Genomic DNA, 24,536 nt, shown 5'->3' with positions numbered 1-24,536 from the left:
TGTACAGTGTTTGCGACCCCCTGACCTGGAGTGATCCTCTCATTATGGAGAAGAAGGTATAATTTGCTGTAGGTATAAATTAAAAAAAATAACTTTCATCTTGAAAAAAGGACTAAATCTTTCAGCCATTTTGAGCAACCCGGTCAGTATGTAGTTATGCATAAATCATAACTACATTATGATTTATGTAGTAATTCTCAATGTTATCCGTCCCCAAACACAGCTGGTTTTATTTGAAGACCTGTGACATAAACTGTGGCCAAGTATGTTCTATTCTTTGCTCCCTTTGTGCCCAGATGACCTGGTGGGTCAGCAAAGAGAAATTGCTGAAATGGCTCCTACGTGGTTCACTGGAGGGCTGACCTTTGACACCTGCTGGTCTTGCTTCTACTTTAAAATGGTCATCATTGAGTCTGCAGACCTAAACCGTGATGGTGCTCCTGCCTTGTTCCCTAGATAATAATAATAATAATAATTATGTGCTTACTATATGCCAGCACTGTACTAATTGCTGGGGTGGATATCAGCAAATTGAGTTGGACCCAGCCATGCCCCATGTGGGGCTCACAGGCTCAATCCTCATTTTACAGATGAGGTAACTGAGGCACAGAGAAGGTAAGTGACTTAATGACTAGCCCAAGGCCACACAACAGGCAAGTGGAGGAGCCGGGATTAGAACCCAAGACCTTCTGACTCCCAGGCTTGGGCTCTATCCACTTTCCACTGAGCCTCACTGCTTCTCAATAACAGCGTTGGTAGAGGTGTCCCCAGACCATGAGTACCTTACCTTCAGTTGAAGAGATTTTGATTGAGCCTTGATCAAACTGCAGTCTTGTTTCATGCTTTTGGTTCATGGATAATGATAATAATAATAATGATGACATTTGTAAAATGCCTATGTGCCAAGCGCTGTTCTAAGAGCTGGGGTAGATATAAGGTAATAGTGTTGGCCACAGTCCTTGTCCCACATGGGGCTCATCAAGCAAGAATAGCATACATTGAGGAGCAGTGTGGCCTAGTGGAAATAATATTAATAAAGATTACAGTATTTGTTAAGCGCTTACTCTGTGCCAGGCTTGTTCTAAGCACTGGAAGAGCACCATTGGGGTCGGAGGACCTGGGTTCTAATTCTAGCTCTGCCAAGTGCCTGCTGTGTGACCTTGGGCAAGTCACTTAACTTTTCTGTGCCTCAGTTACCTCATTTGTAAAATGGAGATTAAATACCTGTTGTATCTCCGACTTAGACTGTGAATGCTCTGTGAGATAAAGGACTTTGTCCTGATTATCATGTATCTTCCCTAGGGCTTAGAACAGTTCTTGACACATAATAAACAATTATCATTATTGCTTTTTGATGAAAGGAGTGCCCACCGGAGGTCAGAGGCAATTTTAGCTCCCTCAGTTAGTCAGTAATGGAGCATTTGAGCTAGAATACAACAGGACAGACTGATCTGATGCTCCATGGACAAGTAGCTCATATAAATTTGAGATGTCAGTAGTGAGGATGTTCATTATCTTTGTGTTTCCTCAGCAGGAAAAGTGACTCTCATCTGTGTGCTCACTGTTACCCTAGACTGAATGGAGAATGAAAACAATGTGACAGAATTCATTCTTTTGGGACTTACACAGAATCCAGGGATGCAGAAAATAATATTTGTCGTGTTTTTAGCCGTCTACAGCGTTACTGTGATTGGCAACTTGCTCATCATGGCAACCATAAACAGCAGCAAGACTCTTGGCTGTCCCATGTACTTTTTTCTTAATCATTTGTCCTTCATAGATATGATTTATTCTTCTTCCTCAGCTCCCAAACTGATTGCAGACTCCATCCGGGAGAAGAACACCATCTCCTTTGAAGGATGCATGACCCAGGTCTATGCAGAACATATCTTTGGAGGTGCTGAGATCCTCCTCCTCACAGTGATGGCCTACGATCGCTACGTGGCCATCTGTAAGCCTCTGCACTACCCGACCATTGTCAATAGGCGGTTATGCAGGCTGCTGGTGGGGGTCATTTGGATGGGGGGGATTCTTCACGCAACGATCCAGATTCTCCTCACGGTTAGATTGCCATTCTGTGGCCCCAATGTGATCGATCACTTCATGTGTGATCTGTACCCTTTGCTGAAACTCGCCTGCAGCGACACCCGAAACCTCGGTCTCTTTGTAGCGGCCAATAGCGGGTTGATCTGCTTGTTCAATTTCTTCCTGTTGACGCTTTCCTATGTCATCATCTTACGCTCCCTGAAAACTCACAGCTTGGAAGGGAGACGCAGAGCCCTCTCCACCTGCATCTCCCACATCACTGTTGTTGTCTTATCCTTTATTCCCTGCATATTTGTGTATATGCGACCCATGACCACTTTGCCTGTGGATAAAACCGTGGCTGTGTTTTATACCGTGGTAGCCCCCATGCTAAACCCCCTAATCTATACGCTGAGAAATGCAGAGGTGAAAAATGCCATGAGGAAACTATGCAGAAGAAAAGTGTCAAGCCACAAGATAAATGGTCCAAAATGAAACTCATGGTCACACAAATGAGAGAAGCAGCTGACTTTCTAAGAGAAAATTGATCAGGAGAGATGTGGTCATTGGTGTTCGTGGGCAGAAACTTTAATCGTGTATTCCCTTTCCTTATTTAGAAACTGCTCCAGATTTTAGGTGCTTCTTTCCAATCTTCTTCCAGGAGTGGGTAGTGTGTGTTCTTAGCTTTCTGGTATGGTATTTGTTAAGTGCTTACTTTGTGCCAGACACTATACTAAAGGCTGGGGGGGGGGGATACAAGGAAATTGGGTTGGGTGCAGTCTCTGTCCCACGTGGCGCTCACAGTCTTAATCCTCATTTTGCAGATGAAGAAACTAAGGCACAGAGAAGTGGAGTGACTTGCCCAAGGTCACACAGCAGACAAATGGCAGAGCTGGGATTAGAACCCTTTACCTTCTGACTCCCGGGCCATGCTCTATCCACTACACCATGCTGCTTCTCAATCCACCTGCTGCTAGAGTTTGGGGTCTGTTTCCTGGATGAACACTACTATCTACTCTAATTTACCAAAAAAACCCCAAACAAAAAAAAGCCACCCAAACAGTAGCATTATTCATGGTGTCTTTGTCTTAATGTTCTATTAGACCAGTTATGTCTGGCTATAATCAGTGGAGGGTATCTCTGTCCAGAGGGATAATATAATAATTAATTGCCTGAGATGGGCACAGAGAGGTTGTTCATGCCTGTTTTTAAGGTGTTTGTTAAGCACTTACTATGTGCCAAACACTGTTCTAAGCGCTGGGGTAGATACAAGGCAATCAGGTTGTCCCACATGGGGCTCACAGTCTTAATCCCCGTTTTACAGATGAGGTCACTAAGGCACAGAGAAGTTAAGTGACTTGCCTAAGGTCACACAGAGACAAGTGGCAGAGCTGGCAGTAGAACCCACATCCTCTGACTCTCCCAAGCCCCTGCTCTTTCCATTAAGCCACCTTACTTGAGGATAATTTCAAATGGAATCTTCTGCTGTTCACCAAGTCCAGGTGGGACTTGCAGTGGGTGGGATGGGTTGGAGAGGTCTAAAAAAGAGCAGTTCAGGCTGTTAGCATTTTGAGGGTCAATCACTCCATTTGCAAAATGGCACCCAGTTTCCCAGAGGCACAACTGCTGAGAGCATTGCTGAATTCTTCAGTTTCTCTGCACACTCTCTCCCACTGAGGGAAGCTTTGAGATGACAAATCAAAGTACTCTAACTGCAAGGAGAGGAAAAACATACAAACAAGAATGGTAGAAAACTATTTGCTTCCTATGTGCCAAGCATTGTTCTAAGCACTGGGGTAGATACAAGGTAATCAGGTTGTCCCACGTAGGGCTCACAGTCTTCATCCCCATTTTACAGATGAGGTAACTGAGGCACAGAGAAGTTAAGTGACTTGCCCAAGGTCACATAGCTGTTGAGTGGCGGAGCCGGTATTGGAACCCAGGACCACTAACTCCCAAGCCCGGCTCTTTCCACTAAGCCACGCTGCTTAGCGCTTACTGTGTGAGAGCACTGAACTAAACACTTGGGAGAGTACAGATAGGAACAGTGCTTGGCACATAGTAAGCGCTTAACAAATACCATCATTATTATATAACAGATCCCTTCCCAATGTGAGCTTACACCTAGAGGGACCGGTCCCCTTGTTATCATTTAAGGTGCTGAATAAATGTTCTTGAATAATCACTCCTTTCTCAGCTAGACTCAGTCCTTACTCACTTCTAACTAAGTGGCATCCCGTGATAATATGATAACAGAAAGTGGCGTGGCCTAGTGGAAAGAGCACAGGTCTGGGAGTCAGAGGACTTGGGTTCTACTCCCAGATTGCCACTTGTCTGCTGTGTGATCTTGGAAAAGTCACTTCACTTCTCTGCAGGTAGCTCAGTTGTAAAATGGGGATTCAATACCTGTTCTTCCTCCTGCTTAGACTGTGGGCCTCATGTGAGACAGGAACTGACCTGATTGATATCAGCACTTGGCACAGAGTAAGTGCTTAGCAAATACCATCGCAAATTAATCCTATTTTGTCCCTTCCTTTTTCTTGTTGACTCCTGAATGAAGCGACTCCTTTATCCTTAAAGTCCCTAGAGAATGGATGGAAAGAGATAAGGCAAATAATCAATAAATCATATTTAATGAGCACTTACTGTGTGTAGAGCCCTGTACAAATAACTTAGGAGAGTACAGTATAACAGAGTTGGGAGACACAATTTCTGCTCACAACAAGCTTACACTCTAGATGTGGAGAGAGTAGAATCATGTAGAACTATTATGGAATGAAGAAATTGCTATGAATTTTCTCCTCAAAATTATGGCCTAGAAGATAATGGTCACTGTTCTGGAGTTCAGTCATTCAATCATATTCCTATTGTGGTATTCTTGGTGTTCATGACTGAAATTCAACCTTCAGCTAGATGTTCCAAGTCTGAGCCTCAGAAGACCTGTACCTGTCATAGAGGATGACCGATTCAAGAAAACATCCAGAACCTTCCCTCTCATCTCCGGAGAAACAGACATTCATATAAAGCATATTCTGCAGTGAGTGATAAACCCCCTAAAGGACTAGCTCTGTCTGTTTTTCAAATATTGCTTGTCAGGAGATTTTTTGAAATAACTCGGCTTCCTCAGCAGAGAGAGATATTTAGTACTGTTGATGTAACAGTTGGGGATTTATTGAAAAATGAGTCACTTGGCAGGATTACTTAAGGACAATGTCAAAAGATTGTTTTTCATGTTGATCTAAATGCTTTATGTTTCTGAAGAGAACTCCATGTCCCCAGAATTGAATTACTGAGCAACAGTGATTAAAATTCATAATATAGATGCAAAACTGAATAAAGATAAATGTAATGTAGCTCAAAGGGAATTTCAGTTTGCTGAGTGATGGGGTTAAAATTAATCAAAATGGAATACAGGTGAGCAAGTCTCTCAAAAGAGAAATAAGAGTAACATGTAACAATGAAATATTTGGCTTTTCTGGCAAGTACATTTCATATCTGGCACAAGAAACAAGACATTTAAGACCTTTCAAAGAGGATAAAGAGGATAAATAAATAAATTTGACAAGAATCAAAAGGTATTGAGTAAAAACCACTGCCACTACAGTATTCCAAGAGAGAAACCAAAATATTAATGGGAGTCTGAAAGCCAAGACCCAGTACAACAATATCCATGTAATAATGTGGAGCCAAAAGATATCAGGAGCATAAGAACCTAAATCAGTCAGTGGTATTTATTGAGCACTTGCTATTTGCAGGGTACTGTACTAAGCACTTGGGGAGAGCACAATACAACAGATCCTAAGACTGTGACTAAGCTCAAAAGAAAACAGAGCTCCTCTTGTTTACAATTGGTCAAAAACCAGTCATAATAATTGTCTGAAACTGTAACATCACTCCACAATTACAAATGTTAAAATTTCAGTTATAGGTATAGGATATATTCTAGCAGCCTGGCCTAGTGGATAGAGCAATGACCCGGGAGTCAGAAGGTCATGGGTTCTCATCCCTGCTCTGCCACTTGTTTGCTGTGTGGCCTTGGGCAAGTCAATTAACTTCTCTGTGCCTCTGCTACCTCATCTGTAAAATGGGGATTGAGACTGTGAGTCTTATGTGGGACAAGGGACTGCATCCAACCTGGTTTGCTTGTACCTACCCTAGTGCTTAGTGCAGTGCCTGGCACATAGGAAGTGCTTAACTAATATGATTATTGTTATTATTATTATTATTTGAGAAATGTGTCAAAAATGTCAACAATGACTTTGGACTAGGAAATACTGAGAATTTGGTTAAAAGTGGTAATTGATATCTTTTAATATAAGGGAAATGTTTGCTTTAGTTATTAAAATTCCAATTTCCTAAATGGGAAATGCTGATTAGGATTATGGAGAGTGTAGTAGCTAGAATTAAGACTATTTAACAAGTCTTCATCATTGTTGTAGCACTGCATTCAAAAAAATTGAACTGGATTTCAGTTTCCTATGTATCACTGCCTGTCTGGATAATTCCTGGGTATAAATTTAGCAGAAAAAGGGGCAAAATAATTAAAAAAAGACTATTTGTCAAAGCTAAACATTAGGAGAGAGCTCCATTTGGCTTTAGGAAATTAACACCATGTTTGACAATAAGACCAATCACCACCAGAGTTTTCTTTCTGGAAACAAGTCACAGCTACATTTACAGTTAATTTGGAGGCAAAATAGGTGAAGAAGGGGACATTAAGTAGAGATAGGATTTCAAGAAAACTAAACAAGAAGCTCAAGGATGTGCTGCAGAATGGGTGAAGACATAAGGAATTTATATCTCATCTTTTGGGTTTAAGGATGCCACCATTGAGATTTTTACTGGGCTACGTAAGTGTGACTAACAATTACTTCCACACTGTGGGCATATAAAGATGCTCCCTTTCCCCCATTTTGGATATTTGTTAAGTGCTTACTGTGTCAGGCAATATTCTAAGCACTGGGGTAAATACAAAATGGTCAGGTTGGAGACAGTCCGTGTTCTACATGGGGCCCACAGCTTTAACCCCCATTTTATAGGAGAGATAACTGAGGCACAGAGAAGTCAAGTGATTTGTCCAAGGTCACACAGCAGACAAGTGGCAGATCTGGGATTAGAACCCAGATCCTCTGACTCCCAGCCCCGTGGTTTTTCCAGTAGACTATGAGGTTTCTCTCTTTTGTGTAATATAATTGCTCCACCCTCCTTCAGATTCATTTGGATCTGGATGCCATATAGGCTCCCACTCTCTAAAAGGAAGCATTAATGGTCTTGATTCTATTTTCTACTTCTTTTTCTATTTTTGCATCATTTAAGGATGTGAAGAATTGAGGGTCAGTATTTAGGTCTGGGTCATTGTTGGAGATTCTTGTTTGTATATAGGGTGGGAAAAAAAATCTTCGATTTTCAAATTAATTGCTAGTCCATAGCAATTTGCTGACAAGTGGTTCCTAGAGAAGTGGTTCCTAGAAAGAGCTCAAGCTTGAGAATCAGAGAACCTGGGTTATAATCTTGGATCTGCCATATGTCTGCTGTGTGACCTTGGGCAAGTCACTTAACTTCTCTATGCCTCAGTGACCTCATCTACAAATGTAATGTATGTCTCCCCTTATAGACTGTAAGGTCCTTGTGGGCAGGAATCATGTATACCTATTCTGTTGTACTGTCCTTTTCTAGGTTCTTAATTCAGTATTCTGCACACAGTAAGCATGCGGTAAATACTATTGATTTATCTTGAAACCTTCTCTGACCCATTATTCAGTAAAGTTATAGGGTAAAGCACCCTCTCAGGATCGCATCTGGAGAATTTCCAGTACTCTCCCAATCTTGGCTGTGGGAAGGAGAGTCAAGCAGAGGCCTGTCCATTCCATTCCTAGCTTGGCCAGTGGCTAGCGAGTGGAAGGCCACCTGCTATGAGTCAAAACTCACCTGTGCTGGGCAGCAGCAACATGGGAGAGAGTCGAGGATGGAGACTCATTTAGTGTGAGGAAGAATGCAATGGTAGACCACTTCCATATTTTACCAAGAAAACTCCATGGATACGTTACCAGAACGATTGCAGATGGAACTGGGGTGATCTGCTTGAGAGATGTCCTTGGGGTTGGTGTGGGTTGGAGATGACTCAACAACATAAGACAGTACAATAGGGTAAAGCCACCCCCAAATTAATGCGCATCTCTCATTGAATTAAAATGTATGCTACTAGTGGGCAGGGAAGGCTTCTTTACATTTTCCCATCCCAAGCAAGCAGTATGGCTTAGTGGAAAGAGCCCTGGCTTGGGAGTCAGGGGTCATGGGTTCTAATCCTGGCTCTGCCACTTGTCTGCTGTGTGACCTTGGGCAAGTCACTTAACTTCTCTGTGCCTCAGTTACCTCATCTGTAAAAATGGGGATTAAAAAACATGAGCCCCACGTGGGACAATCTGATTACCCTGTAACTACCCCAGTGCTTAGAACAGTGCTCAGCACATAGTAAATGCTTAACAAATGCCATAATTATTATTATTATTTATTACAGTGACCTGAATTTAGTAGAGTTCATAGTGGGTTTCAATAAATACTTTGTCAGAGTAGTTCTCACAGTGTCCATTATTATTATTTTTTTTTAAATGCTTACTATGAGTGAACTATTGTACTAAGTGCTGGAGTAGACACAAGCTAATCAGATAGGACTCGGTCCCTGTATCATGTGGGGTTCGCAGCCTAAGTAGGAGGGAGAACAGATATTTCATCCCCAATTTACAGAAGAGGCAACAGAGATGTTAAGCAACTTGCCCAAAGTCACACAACAGGCCACTGGCAGAGCTGGGATTAGAATCCACTTCCTCCAACTCCCAGGCTTATGATCTTTCTATTAGACCATGCTCCTCCTCATCCTTTAATTCATTCAATAGTATTTATTGAGCGCTTACTATGTGCAGAGCACTGTACTAAGCACTTAATGTACTAAGTGCTTTAATGACACTCCTTTCCTTTATTCTCTATGCTTGCGTTAGAAAAGGCTATAAATGAATGACAAGTAGCTGCAGGATGGTGGTAAAACAGCAACTGAAACTGGAAGATTTCCAAATTATCAAAGAAATGATGTTCATTTAACCTCTGATCTAAAATCGATGAAAACCATCGACCAAGTTTCCCTTGATCAATACAGTATGTGTTCTCCAAAAAAGAGGGGACGAGTACTCTGCAGCTCATTTCCTCATTTGTATTAATAACTCTTTTCCTAAGTTGCCATTTATTCGAAGCCAAGAGTCATTGTTTTGCTCACTGCCTTTCTAATGGCATTTCTCATCTCTGCATTTCTCAACGTGTAGATGAAGGGATTTAGCATGGGGGTTATCATAGTATAAAATACTGCAAGAGCCTTGTCAATGATGAGGTAGTTGAGTGCTGCACATATTTAAAAATACATGGGATAAAGAAGAAGATGACAACGGACGGTAAAGTGGGAGGCACAGGTGGAGAGAGCTCTGAGCCTACCCATGGCACTGTGGGTCTTCAGGGAGTGCAAGATGAAGACAGAGGAGCTCATCAACAGGACAAAGATTAACACACATGCCGCCACTGTTAACAGCAACCAGCAGGCGCAAGGTGTGAGTATCGGAGCAGACCAGTTTCAGCAAGGGGTGTAAATCGCACATGAAATGGTCAGTGACATTGGGGTCACAGAACGGTAAGTGCACCATGAAGAGAACTTGAACTGTGGCTTGAAGGAAGCTTCCGGCCCAGGTCACGGCCACCAGTGAGCTACAGGGACATCTGCTCACGATGGTCGTGTAATGCAACGGCTGACATATCACCACGTAACGATCATAGGCCATCACTGTGAGGAGAATGATCTCAGTCCCACCAAAAAAATGCTCTCCAAAGACCTGGGTCATACAGCCTTTGAAGTCGATGATTTTGTTCTCAGAGAGGGATTCGCCGATCAGTTTAGATTTGTTGACTGAGGAATAGCAGGCATCGATGAAGGACAAGTGAGCCAGAAAGAAATACACGGGGGAATCCAGAGTCTGACTGGAAGCTACGGTTAACACGATGATCAGGTTTCCCACCACAGTGATGATAAATTAAAAACACAACAGAGATAATTTTCTGCATCTTTGGATCCCGTGTGAGTCCCAGCAGAATGAATTTTGTCACATTGTTTTCATTCCCCATCAACTCGAGGTAGGTAATAAGTTCACAAGTGAGAGCAGCAGATTCGGTAAAGAGAACGATGATCCTTGCTAGGTTTGTCTTGAGATGATTAAATGATACTTCATAAAGGAGCTCAAAACACTTTCATTCATTCATTCATTCATTCGTATTTATTGAGCACTTACTGTGTGCAGAGTACTGTAATAATCGCTTGGTTTACAAGGGGGGAGACAGACATCAAAACAAGTAAGCAGGCATCAATATAAATAAATAGAATTATATCCACATCAAAATAAGTAAGCAGGCATCAATATAAATATAATTATAGATGTACACATATATACATATAAATGCTGTGGGGCGGGGAGTGGGAAGGGCAAAAAGAGCGACTCAGAGTGAGGTAGAAGGGAGGGGGACCTGAGGAAAAGGAAGGCTTAGCTTGGGAAGGCCTCTTGGAGGAGGTGAGCCTTCAGTAGGACTTTGAAGGGGGGAAGAGTTATTGGTGGATTTGAGGAGGGAGGGCATTCCCTGATCAGTTACCTCATCTGTAAAATGGGGATTAAGACTGTGAGGCTCTGGTGGAACAAGGACTGTGTCCTACCTGAGTAGCTTGCAAATACTCCAGCACTCATTACAGTGCCTGGCACAGAGTAAGCGTTTAATAAATACAATAAAAAAGCATGGCAAAGTCAGAACTAGAACACAGATCTCCTGACTCCCAGTGTCTTTCCATTAGGTCACATTGCTTCTCACCGCTCTTCTCCTTGGGGTTCACTAAATCCCCAACCCCAGGATGTGGGGAGAACCATCAAAGCACGAAGGTGCTAGTTTCAAGACAACTCAAAGGAAATGCTTCTTCATGCAGCAGTTGGTGAGCACCTGGTGAGCAAAGGAAGTTGTGCAGACACAGAGGGATGGGAGCTATAAGAAGGGTTTGAACCAATTTGTGGACAAATTCAGAATTGATTACACTAGAGGGAAAGTTATGGTTATATGAGGAAAAGAAAGGAATGTTACAAAGTCCCTAAACATTAGGATCAGATGAGGTAACTGAGGCATAGAGAAGCTAAGTGGCTTGCCCAAAGTCATAAAGCAGACAAGTGGTGGAGCCAGGCCCATGTTCTGTCCACTTCACCATGACAGCAGTGGGCAGAGATAAGGGGTTGGTGAATCGGGGGTTTCTAAGGAAGTGAGAGGAAACCTCCCAAAAGCCTCACACAGTCACTGAAAACACACACAAACAGGGAAGCAAAGGGAAAGAGAGTCACAAATGGAGTCACAGAGGGATTCAGAAAGGTAAAACCAGAATCCCAGATGGGGAGAGACAGGGTCAGAACCACAGAGCCATAAAGTACCAGAATTCAAAGACACGGAGAGAAGTTCAGAAAGAACAGAGAAAACAATATAATTAAATACAATATATTTTGTGGAGCTTTTGAAGCTTTTAAGACCAATAAAGCTAAGAGCTCAGCAAAATTTCTTGTGCGGTCAATAATTTAGCTTTAGCTTCAGGTTCAGAGTCGATCCAATTGCTGGTATTCTATGTCAGACTCTTTCATAAAGCTCTGTTATGAATTCCCCCTGCTTCTACACCCATTCTCTCTTGGTGGTTACCCATTTTCATAGTTTCAGCTACCAGCTCCTGTGGCTCGGGTGAAAGAGCCCGGGCTTGGGAGTCAGAGGTCATGGGTTCTAATCCCGGCTCTGCCACTTGTCAGCTGTGTGAATTTGGGCTAGTCACTTCACTGGACCTCAGTTACCTCATCTGTAAAATGGGAATTAAGACTGTGAGCCTCACGTAGGACAATCTGATTACCCTGTATTTACCCCAGTGCTTAGAACAGTGTTCTGCACACAGTAAGCACTTAACAAATACTAACATTACTATTATTAAATAAATAATTTATAATATATAATTTAAAGGTATGTACAGAAGTGTCATGTCTTTATTTTCTGTTTTCCAGGTGATAAGTACAGTCCTTTACTCCCAGTGGGTACTCAATAAATATTACTTCTCATTCAATAGTTTTTATTGAGTGCTTACTATGTGCAGAGCACTGTACTAAGCACTTCTTCTTCTCCCCTTTATTCTCCTCCCCTCTTCTTCCCCTCCTCCTCCTCCTCCTCCTCCTAATATTATTACTACTATTAATAGGGAGTCTGAGAAGACAGTGACCAGAACAGGTAGAATGATTTTATTTTCTTAAAGAATTGCATCCAACAGGAGGATTCTGGTGCTCATACCAGTGATGAGCACAAAGGAAATGGGAACTGGAAACGGTGTAGCAAACCTTTCTGAATATGTGCCAGACATCCTGCTAACCAATCAATCAACCAATCAATCAAGTGTATTGAACATTTACTGTGGGCATAACGTTGTACAAAGTGATTGGGAGAGTTTAATAAAACAGAATTGGTAGATATGTTTCCTGCCCATAATAAGCTTACAGTTGAGACGAGGAGAAAGACATTATCAGAAATAAATTAAGGATATGTACATAAATGCTGTGGGGCTGAGGGAGGAGAGAATAAAGGGTACAAATCCAAGTGCAGAAGGGATGCAAAAGGGAATGGGAGAAGAGGAAATGAGAGTTTAGTTGGGCAAGGCCTCTTGCAGATGTGCCTTCAAAAAGACTTTATCTGGGGGAAGGGGAGTTTGTGTAACTAGTCTGCAGCCAGCCCATCACTGAAAAATAACTCAAGTAGGAAAGTAATGTGATGTAAGTGAATGTCAGTTCTTGATAGTCTAACATGACTAACTCTCATAATCAGAGTTCGGTTGGAGCACGATTTCAACAAGTAAAATGAATTCTATCTCTTTGTTTTCACTTATATACTTTCACCCAACTTTCTATATCACCTCTTGGTTAGTGGATGATTTTAGGATACTGGATTGATCAATACATCACTTCAATCCTGTGTTCAAATGTTGGTTTCCAAACATTCTCTCCTCATCAGTGTGTAACAGTGAACGCCAATGTACATCTCTCACCTACAGGAATTCCTTCCAAACTATTATTCTCACAGTTCAGGGAGATGCCACAAGACTTCTTTAAAATTTTTGATCAAAGATGAATTCCTAGACAATAATATTGCTTAATAATATTGAGAAACTGTGTTTCCTAGTGGGTAAAGCACAGGCCTGGGAGTCAGAAGGACTTGAGTTTTAATCTGAGCTCCACCACTCTCTGCTGTTGTGACCTTGGGCAAGTCATGTAACCTCTCTGGGCCTCATTTACCTCATCTGTAAAGTGGGGATTAAGATTCTGACCTCCATGAGGGACATGGAATGTGTCCATCCTGATTAGCTTGTATCTGCCCCAGCCTTTAGAACAATGAACGGTGCATAATAAGTGCTTAACAAATACCATAAAAACAATAAAAACAAAATTTAGGTGAACTACTGACTATCTCTCCACAATCAGTTGTTTTGTGATGCCCCACATTTATATGACCTTTACAATAAGGTTATAAAAATCTGTGCAGAGTCATGGCATTATCATTAGAATTGACAAACATATTTTTGAGAATCGGGGACATTGCCAAAATATCACAGAAAATAGTAAAAAAGTTTTTTTTTAGTTAAATGACTTCAGATGAGATAAAGAAACTTAGGAATAAACTGTGAAAGCCAATGAGGCGGGAATCCTTACCTTGAGTTAGGATTAGAACTCAGATCCTCTGACTCCAACGCCTGTGTTCTTTCCGTTAGGGCACACAGCTTCCCTAATTTTTCTGATCAACTCTATGGGCAATAGGTAAGTTTGAAACTGTCAGTGAGGCCAGAAAGAGCCCACGCGCAAGACAGATTGCAGGGGAAACTGTGGGAGGGTCTGGGAAAGCGGAAACTGTTCTTGTCACAGCCTCAGTAGAAGCAATTAGTGCATTATTTGTGTTGACTGGGGATGGGCCTTTCTAACCACTACCCATCATTTTGAAATCCCTGGGGATGGTCAGTTCCTAACTTGGATAGGGCCTAGAAAGAGGGATAGAGTGCCTTATGATCCCAGGCCTACCATGCCTGTAAGGAATTCAACAGAGACACATTAGACAAAGGAGCCCTCTCTGCCTAGGGGGAATCCTTTCATTGTCAATGGTATTTACTGAGTGCTTACTAAGTGTAGAGCACTGTACTAAACACTTTAGAGAATGTAACAGTAATAGGTACGTTCCCTGCCCATAATGAGCTGACAGTTTGGAAGTCTCTTCTCCAATAGCTGACTCCTCCAAAGGGAAGGGCCATTTTGATGGCAGCCCAACAACCCATCTACACACCCGGGATCACCTAGCAGGACTCAGAGTTCCAGTGCAACTCCATCTTGCCAGTGACCCAGAACTGTCTTCCCATTGGCATGGTTTCCCCTGGAATTAAGGCAAAGACTCTGCCTCTTGCACCCTCCTGGCTTTTTCTTTTAAATGGTATTTGCTAAGTGCTATGTGCCAGACACTGTACTAAGCACTGAGGAAGATACAAGCTAGCAGTCTATGTCCCATAAAGAACTCACGGTCTTAATCCCCATTTAACCAAATGAGGTAATTGAGGCACAGAGCAGTGACTTGCCCAGGGTCACACAGCGGAGAAATGGCAGAACTGAGATTAGAACCCAGATCCTCTGATGCCCAAGACTGTGCTTAATCCACTAGGTCATGCTGTTTCTGAGCCGTTCCAAGTCTGCAAAACGATTGGCTGATGATACCAGCTTGGAGCATTCGTCCTAGTTTCATGGTGTCGGTTGGGGTAACTCATTCTTACTGACTCTCAATTATGTAGAATACTCTGTCATTGAGGATGAGACTTTGCACCAGGAGAGGCATTTTGTATTTTTGAGCAAGGCTGTGAAGCATGATGGAAAGTCTCAATGCCTTGGGCACCTCCTCCGGATAGAGCCACATCTTCCCTCTGAAGTACATCTAGGCCTGATTAATCAAATGCTTAATAACTTCTTGGGTCTTCTTCTGTGATGGCACTTGGAACCAATACATTCGCTATCAGGTAATAGCTTGTGTCCCTGAGAGTAAGGTAAAAACCAGCTGACAGATTTGTCCCTTTCCCTGCTCTTCCTTCCTCACCACAAGCACCTCTGTCTTTTCCTTTTCTCTTTTTTTGTAAATGGTATTTGTTAAGTGCTTACTATGTGCCAGGCACTGTCCCGCTTGTCAGCTGTATGACTTTGGGCAAGTCACTTAACTTCTCTGAGCCCCAGTTACCTCATCTGTAAAATGGGGATAAAGGCTGTGAGCCCCACGTGGGACAACCTGATCACCATGTATTCTCCCCAGCACTTAGAACAGTGCTTTGCACATAGTAAGTGCTTAAATACTAACATTATTATTAGTAGTAGTAGTAAGGCCTGAGGTTGATATGACATAATCAAGGTGGACACAGTCCCTACCCCTCATGGGGCTCAAAGCCTTAAACCCCATTTTACAAGTGGGGGAACTGAGGTACAGAGAAGTGAAGTGACTTGCCCAAGGTCACACAGCAGATAAGTGGAGGAGCCAGAATTAGAACCTTGATCCTCTGATTCCCAGGCCTGTGTTCTTTCCAGAGGGACATGCTGCTTCTCACAGTGGATCCAGAATGGTTCCTAACAGCTCTCATTTTCAGTAGCAGTTGCAGGCTTATGCAAACAATGATCCCTCAGATTGGACATGGACCTATTTTAGCAGTTTTTTTTGGGGGTGGAATAGTTTGACACCCAGTTCCAATGCTTCTGATTTGATCTTGGGCTCCTTCAAGTTGTTTTTGTTTTCTGATTTTATTAATCTAGTGCAGAATCAATGAATGAAACACACTTTGACTGCCTTCATAGCTAAGCATCATAATATGCATGTGGAATGTTATCAGGGATCATTCTTCCTAATAATGTCTCTCTCCAATTGTTGACTGGCAAAAGAGTTAGCATTGGTTTGTTTTGAAATTCTATGGAGTTCCCATCTTCTATGACCTGCTTTGCAGGAATCAAATTGGGAAACACTCCATTCTACTGTTAATATCTGGTATAATGTGATATTCAATGGAGCCATAGGAAAAAGACAACACTCTGTTGCTAAAGAAACATTTATTTTATTCTTTAAACTAGAACAGGTCTGACAGAGTGCTACTGAGCGGGCTCCTCTCATTTCTCCTCATTCAAGATGAGAGAAGGATAAAACGATAAATGAAAACCGCTTGTAGCAGGACCAAAATCAACCTCTTAACATGTAAAGGTTGCTAAGTAAGCTGAAATGAGAAGGAATACCTCCACAGCTAAGAAACTCTCTAGTAATTCATATAGTGGTATTTCTTGAGCACCTACTGAATGCAATATTCATTCATTTAATAGCATCTATTGAGCGCTTACTGTGTGCAGAGCAGTGTACTAAGCACTTGGAATGTACAATCCGGCAACAGATAGAGACAATCCTTACCCAACAATGGGCCCGCGGTCTAGAAGGGGGAGATAGACAACAAAACAAAACAAAACAAGTAGACAGGCATCAATACCATCAAAATAGCAATCAAATTAGCAATACACTGTAGCAAACTCTTGGGAAATACAACAGACATATAAGACATGTGCTCCACTGAGCTTTGAACACCCTATACATTTTTCCTAAAAAGGTTACCTGAAATCCATGCTTGTCACTTCCTACAATTGTGTAAATATCACTATTTTCCCAGGGTGATACCTATTTATCTTCAGAAGCCACTTTCCTGCTCCATAGTTTCCTGATGGCGTTTTTCATCTGGACGTTTCTCAGGGTGTAGATGAGGGGGTTTAGCATAGGGGTTATAATCGTGTAAAATACTGCAATAGCTTTATCCAAGGGGAAGGTGGAGGCAGGCCGCATATACACAAATATGCATGGAACGAAGAACAGGACGACAACGGTGATGTGGGAGACGCAGGTGGAGAGAGCCTTACGCCTACCCTCTTTACTGTGTGCTTTCAGGGAGCGCAGGATCACGATGTAGGAGATCATCAACATGACGAAGTTTAATAGACAGATCAACCCACTGTTGGCGGCTACGAAGAGGCCGAGGGTGTGCGTGTCCGTGCAGGCTAGGTTCAACAAAGGGTTCAGATCACACATGAAGTGATCGATGACGTTGGGGCCGCAGAAAGGTAAGTCGACCATGAAGAGAATCTGGATGGTTGCGTGCACCAGGCCTCCCATCCAGACCACCCCCACCAGCACACCACACACACGCCGGTTCATGATGGTCGAGTAATGCAGCGGCTTACATATCGCCACGTAACGGTCATAGGCCATTACCGTGAGGAGGATGCCTTCGGCCCCGCCAAAAAAATGCTCTCCAAAGACCTGAGTCATACAGCCTTTGAAATAGATGATTTTCTTCTCACGGAGAGAGTCAACGATCAGTTTAGGTGTGTTGACAGAAGAATAGCAGGCATCGATAAATGACAGATAGGCCAGAAAGAAATACATGGGGGAGTCCAGAGTCTGACTGGCGGTTATGGTTACCACAATGATCAGATTTCCAACCACGGTGATGATGTAGATGAATAAAAAGACAACAAAGATGACTTTCTGCATCTTTGGATTCGGTGTAAGTCCCAGTAGAATGAATTCTGTCACATTGTTTTCATTACCCATCAACTCAGGGTAGGCGATGAGGGCACGAGTGAGGGCTGCAGATTCTGTATCGAAAATGATGATCCTCGTTGGTTTTGCTTTGAAATGATCAAGTAACAGAACTCAAAGTACCACATCTCTATATCATCTTGTCAATTTTCTCCAAACCCCAGGGCGGGATGGGAAAGTATTTACTGTACTCAATTCACACATCCAGAAATTGAAGGAGATCAGGTTAACTTAACTCCTCATACCTGACAGACAATTACTCTCCCCCACTTTGAAGTCTTATTGAAGGTACATCTCCTCTAAGGGGTCTTCCCTAACCCCCCTTTTCTCTTCTCCCGCTCCCTTCTGCATCACCCTGACTTGCGCCCTTTATTTTAGCCCCCACAGCCCACAGGACTTACATACGTTTCTGAAATGTATTTCTTTATATTAATATCTGTCTCCCCATGTAGACTGTAAGCTCACTGTGGGCAGGGAATGTCTACTTATTGTTATATTGTACTCTCCCAAGTGATTAGAAGCAGTGTGGCTCAGTGGAAAGAGCATGGGCTTGGGAGTCAGAGGTCATGGGTTCGAATCCCAGCTCTGCCATTTGTCAGCTGTGTGACTGTGGGCAAGTCACTTAACTTCTCTGTGCCTCAGTTACCTCATCTGTAAAATGGGGATTAACTGTGAGCCTCACGTGGGACAACCTGATTACCCTGTATCTACCCCAGCACTTAGAACAGTGCTCTGCACATAGTAAGCGCTTAACAAGTACCAACATTATTATTATTAGTAAGTGCTAGGTACACAGTGAGTGTTCAATAAGTATGATCGAATGAATGAATGAACTTACCCAGAGGTAACCTAAATGGTCAGTGATGGAGTTGGGAACACAGTCAATATCTTCCCAGCCTTTTGGATGCAGTCATCCCTCGAGTACACTCTTTGATTTCCATGCCCTTTTCAATAGACAAGAAAGCTCAGTAATTCTGACTATTCCAGTCTCATAAATGCCAACTGATAAGCACATTCACATTCCCCTAAGAGAAAAGTGCATTAGGCTGCTGGATCAGGATCTTCTAAAATCCTACTGGGCAGAGGATGATAAACCAGATGTTTAGCAAGCAAGAAGCCCATAACCTTTTGTATTCCCCTGATGCTCTTCTGTGATTATTTCTCCTCTTATGGCAGCTTTAGGTTTCTTCCTCCTTCTTGTGGGATTGGTGCACATTTATTTTCCGGAGAAAGAAGAAAAGACAGTTCTGCTAAGGAAACAGATTGTAGATAACCCAGGAATCTCACATAGAAACATAAAACACAAAATAAACTCAGAATTTGGTATTCAACAATAGAAGATTCTCTTCCCGTTGATAGGAGTAGTAACTGCTATCTCTCCAACTTCTACTGGTGGTAGGGCCAAGCTTGAAGTCTTTGTTATAATTTCTAATGAGTGGATATTGGTACAAACAAAATATTGGAAGGTTGGTATCCAAACTTTCAAAAACAATCAAGCTCTGGGAAACGACTTGAACAGTGGTTGTGGGCAGGAAATGTGTCTGCCTTTTGTTATACTGTACTCTCCCAAGTGGTTAGTGCTCAATAAATATGATTGGTTAATAGTCCTTTTTATAAGGTATTTTTAAGTACTTACGATGTCCCTCACACAGTACTAAGTGCTGGGGTAGATACAAGTTGCGCAGGCTGGACTCAGTCCCTCTCCCTCATGGGGCTCAGTCTTAATACCCATTTTACAGGTGAGGTAACTGAGGCACGGAGAAGTTAAATGCCTTGCCCAAGGTCCCACAGCAGACAAGTGGCACAGCTAAGATTAGAACCCCGGTCCTTCTGATGTCCAGCCCGTGCTCTATCCACGAGGCTACGTTGCTTCTTAGGTACTTGGTGGCAAATCCACAGTAGCCCTATTAGAACAAAGAAACTCAGATAGGTCTCATTGTGGACAGTGAGTAGATGAGAATGGATTCTCGGTTGTGTGCTCAGCAAAGAAAGACCACCAAGATTAATAATAATAATAATAATAATAATAATAATAACGGTATTTGTTAAGCACTTACTCTGTGCTAAGCACTACACTAACGCTGGGGTGGATAGAAGCAAATTAGGTTGGACACAGTCCCTGTCCCACGTGAGGCTCACAGTCCGCTAAATGAGGCCCAAAGAAATGAAATGACTTGCCCAAGGTCACAAAACAGACTAGTGGCAGAGCTGGGATTAGAACCCAAAACCCATGACCTTGGTTGATGACAATAGCAGAGGTTTAAAGACTACGTATCACAAAACAGGAAATGCATCAACACCTCTGAGCTCCTGATGATCAAAACAAAACAACTGTCTACAAAATCCTGCCATGGGATTTATAGTTTAGGCTTGGTTATGCAGATAAGCAATGGCGGGATACCAGGGTAGAAGAGATCAAGATCATGCTGAATGCCATAGTCCAAGGGGAAGGGAGAACAACGAGGGAATTGCCATTTTACAGATGAAGAAACTGAGGTACAGAGTAGCGAAGTGACTTGTCCAAGGTCACACAGAAGACAAGTGGCAGAGTTAGGTTAGAACTCAGGTCCTTTGACTCTCAATCCCATACTCTTTTCACTAGGCCACACTGCTCCCAATTGCAATGTTTATAAAAGAATCATTTCAAAATGATATCAAGTGAATGTAAGTATAGACCTAGAAAGATACCTAGAAGTTTTCGTGAGCTATAGGAAGAGAATCTATTCGTAGACATCACCAAAAATATTAACGAGTAATGATGAAAACATATATTTTTGAATGTGAATGGAAAGTAAAAATCAGGAGGGATGGAAAACTTACATTAGTCAGATTTGTTGATGCTGAAAGGGTCTGAAGAATTGGAGCTTTATCCAATCTCTCCGCTTAACTCTTCACATGATAAAGTCCTTTACAGATGAAGACAAAATGGGCCCTTAAAGCAGAAAATTCAGATTGTCTAGCCACGAAGTCAGCGGTCAGAAATTCATTTTAGTAAATCTTCTCAGGGAAATGCATTTAGTGGTAGAAATTCACATCCTGTTCACAGAACCTCTTTGCTCATTAAGGAGACAGGACAATGAATAGACCAGGGAGAACATTCTGAACTTCCCCTTTTCAAATCTATAACCACAAAAAAGGAAAGAATTGTAGTTAATAGCTCTCCCTCCAGCCCTGCTCTCAAATTGCTCTTACTCAGATTTTTCTGTGGGTTACAGAATGACATTTAAAGTCGCCTCTAAAGGAGTGTGGGGACCTATTGTTATATCTAGGGCTCTGAGTCTCTGTAGAATTTCTTACCTCCCTTTCTGGTAGGGTCTTTATGCCAAAAAACAGCAGCTGAGCCTTACGTGACTTTGGCTAGTTATTTGGGAAAATACCTGTGTCCTTGACTAATTGATTCTTTTCATTACAAGCCTCATCTTGTAACAGGTTCTTGACTACATCCTTGAAAGCAGCACTGGTTATTATGTAGACACTGACATTAGCTCCCATCGTGGGGGGCGGTGAGTGGGCTCAACACCCTGTGGATATGTTTTGAACAATAACAGTCTACAGGTTGCATCATTTGAGTGGAATGTCCCTGTTGCTAAATCTATTCTGTGAATTCAGAGAGGATTTCTGCAGTCCCCCAGTGAATTACCACCTTCCATGTGAGCCTAACTGGGGTTCTGACTCTGAAGAGACTCTTGGGGATGAAAATATCAGCAAGGTGAATTCCTACTGTGGGCAAAACACCTGCCAGCAGTTCATCCAACACTAAAGTTCACAAAAGGGGTTCATTGACAGGAGCACTTCCCTTGAGAGCTTTTGATAGAATAGAGAGTCTCCCCATCTCCACCATTTGGAATGGCAAGGCCACTCCCGGTGATTGACAGCTGCTTCTGGGAAGTAGCTGTCACAAGGGAGTAGGGGAAAAAACCTCCCCTACCCTTAAACCTGGACTCAGAGATGCTGAGATGCTTTTAAGTCTCTCTACCTCCTTTTGGGGAGTGATTTGGGCTGGGAAATAGATAGGGAGGGTTAGAGCTGTGGTGATTACTAAAAGGAATTGCCGACTTTGTGGCTAGACAATCTGAATTTTCTGCTTTAAGGGCCCATTTTGTATTTCATCTGTAAAGGACTTTATCATGTGAAGAGGTAAGCGGGGAGATAGGATAAAGCCCCAGTTCTTCAGACCTTCTCAGCATCAACAAATCTGACTAATGTAAATTTTCCAGCCCTCCTGATTTTTACTTTGCATTCACATTCAAAAATACATATTTTCATCATTACTCTTTAGTATTTTTGGTGATGTCCTTAGCTCCCTAAAAATATCCCAGGCTTAGCCTTTCACCTCACTGATTTTTCGATATTTTGAGAGGCCTTACTTTGTCCATCAAGCAATCAGGACTCCTGGTTGTGAAGTGGCCAATCAATTCTCTGAAGTAACCAAATGCAAACCTCCTATAGAGATGGAAAGGATTAGAAGAAAGAGTTGAGATGTTCTTTCAAGCGAGAGGTGAAGAATCAAACTTTGCTTGTAAACTTTGATTTCAAAATTGGCTTACAAATGGGTTTTCCAAATTTTAGATCCTGCTGGACATGCCCCCTCTAGTTATTTGTAGCATGTTTCCTTATGTTGCCATAACCATCTCAAGAGCCCATTTCTTCCTTCCCGCTGATCCTGGTGCCAGGTCATACTTGTCGTTCCTGTACTCACTACCAAGTCCCGAAAAAGGGTGTGGCCTCCACAGTATCCTCCTCAGGATACATATGAAGTGGTAATAATAATGATAATTGTGATATTTGTTAAGTGCTTACTATGTGCCAAGTACTGTACTAAGTGCTTGGGTGGATATAAGCAAATCGGGTTGGACACTGTCCCTGTCCCATATGGGGCTCACAGTCTCAATCCCCATTTTACAGATAAGTTAACTGAGGCTCAGAGAAGTGAAGTGACTTGCCCAAAGTGCCACAGCAGAGAAGTGGTAGAATGTGATGAATTGTTGTTAGCTCTTTGACCAGCAGCAGGTACAGGATGGACAGAGGAGGGGGTCAGGGGTGGTGCTATTTGCCTAAGAGGTATTTGCTTGGAGTATGAATGTGCCTGGGCTCCCCTATCTGATTGACCTCCATCTTGTTAAAGGGGATGATTTACAACTTGCTAATGAGTTGGCGATTCCTTGGAAGATTTCCCAGGTCCAAAATGCAATCTGAAGCAACCTAGGAGGGGTTGGATTCTAAACCTGGCCCTACCACTTGTCTGCTTTGGGACCTTGGGTAAGTCACTTCTCTATGTCTCAGTTACCTCATTTATAAAATGGGGATTAAGTCTGTGAGCCCCATGTGGGACGTGGACTGTATCCAACCTGATTAGCTTGTACTTACCCTAGCACCTACTACAGTGCCTGTATATACTGATTTATTTATTTATTTATTTATTTATTTATTTATTTATTTATTTATTTATTTATTTATTTATTTATTTATTTATTTATATTAATGTCTGTCTCCTCCTCTGGACTGTGAGCTCGTTCTTGGCCAGGAATGTGTTCGTTGTTATATTTTACTCTCCCATGCACTTAGTTTAGTAACACAGTAAGCACTCAATAAATTCAATTGAATGAATGAATGAATTCCTGACATGCAGTAAGCACCTAATAAATACCATTAAAAAATAAAAATATTACAAATCAAAAGGAAAAACAAACTCTGCAGCCTCTTCCCTCTTTTGACCAAGACAGAGGGGAGCATATGGGATGTGGTGTCAGCTCTCAGTAAATTGTATTTATTGAGTGCTTACTGTGTGCAGAGCTCATACTAAGTGCTAGGGAGAGTACAGTATAACATTATAACAGACACATTTTCTGCCCACAGTGAGTTTACAGACTAGAGGGGGAGACAGACATTAATGTAAATCAAATTACAGATGTGCATGTAAGTTCTGTGGGGCTAGGAGGGAGGATGAATAAGGGGAGCAAGTCAAGGAGACACAAAATGGAGTGCAAGAGGAAAGGAGGATTTAGACAGGGAAGGCCTTTTGGAAGAGATGTAATTTCAATGAGACTTCAAAGAGGGGGAGAGTAATTGCCTGTTGGATATGAAGCGGAAGGGAATTCTAGGCCAGAGGCAAGATGTGGGCGAGAGGTTGATGGCGAGATACACGAGCTGGAGGTACAGTGAGAAACTTGGCATTAATAATAGGATAATGAAGTCTTCAGGAAGATCCCAAGTGAGCTGGAGCCTTGTGTGTTTTGAAAGGCCACTTTAATGCACACCATCTCTACTGCTGACTGATTCCCATTCTTAAGTGAATGTTATCTACATAGACTTTCAGTGTAGATGAGCTGGCATTTGTGGATAATATTTTCTTCCATGCATTCTGTCAGAATTAATGCATTAATTTTGGCTAAATCCTTGAAATACCTTTGAAGGAAGGTTCTATGTGGGTGTGAAGTATTCCTTCGCCACAAAATGTGGTCACTGGGGGCCAAGGCTTGGGTAGGTTTGGGAATGGAACAGGGAAAATCCAGGAAGAGGACTTGTGAATCTGGACAAATGTGTCCATCAAAAAGACTCTTGCCAATCAGGCAATCAGGAAGGCAAGGTTGGAACGCAAGCCCAGCTATTACCTGAATTTAAAGAGAAATCAGTTAAACTGAGAACAAAATAGAACATTCAGTAAAACGAAGCGAACTTACCATACATAATAAGACCAAATGTTAAATAAACCTGGAATGTATTAGTTTTAGTAGGACCTGTGCTCTCTTCATCTTTGTTTTTGTTTTCTGAACTGATAATTT

The 24,536-nt window shown here is 42.3% G+C and overlaps 2 protein-coding genes and 1 pseudogene across 2 annotated transcripts; 1 reads left to right on the top strand and 2 right to left on the bottom strand.

Moving 5' to 3' along the window:
- Positions 1–1,578: 1,578 nt before the first annotated feature.
- Positions 1,579–2,520, top strand: LOC100682085 (olfactory receptor 4C12-like). Its single transcript, XM_029059238.1, has one exon. The coding sequence runs from the start codon at positions 1,579–1,581 to the stop codon at positions 2,518–2,520; it is 942 nt and encodes a 313-aa protein (XP_028915071.1).
- Positions 2,521–9,259: 6,739 nt separating this feature from the next.
- Positions 9,260–10,185, bottom strand: LOC103170090 (annotated as a pseudogene).
- Positions 10,186–16,836: 6,651 nt separating this feature from the next.
- Positions 16,837–17,795, bottom strand: LOC100083006 (olfactory receptor 4C46-like). The gene has a single exon (XM_003430536.3). It carries the CDS (start codon positions 17,764–17,766, stop codon positions 16,837–16,839), a length of 930 nt encoding a protein of 309 aa, XP_003430584.1. The 5' UTR covers positions 17,767–17,795.
- Between the last annotated feature and the right edge of the window lie 6,741 nt (positions 17,796–24,536).

Source organism: Ornithorhynchus anatinus, chromosome 3 (genome assembly GCF_004115215.2).
Source record: "Ornithorhynchus anatinus isolate Pmale09 chromosome 3, mOrnAna1.pri.v4, whole genome shotgun sequence".
Classification (NCBI taxonomy): domain Eukaryota; kingdom Metazoa; phylum Chordata; class Mammalia; order Monotremata; family Ornithorhynchidae; genus Ornithorhynchus; species Ornithorhynchus anatinus.
The sequence above is the reverse complement of the archived record's forward strand: the minus strand, read 5'-3'. Positions and strand labels throughout refer to the sequence as shown.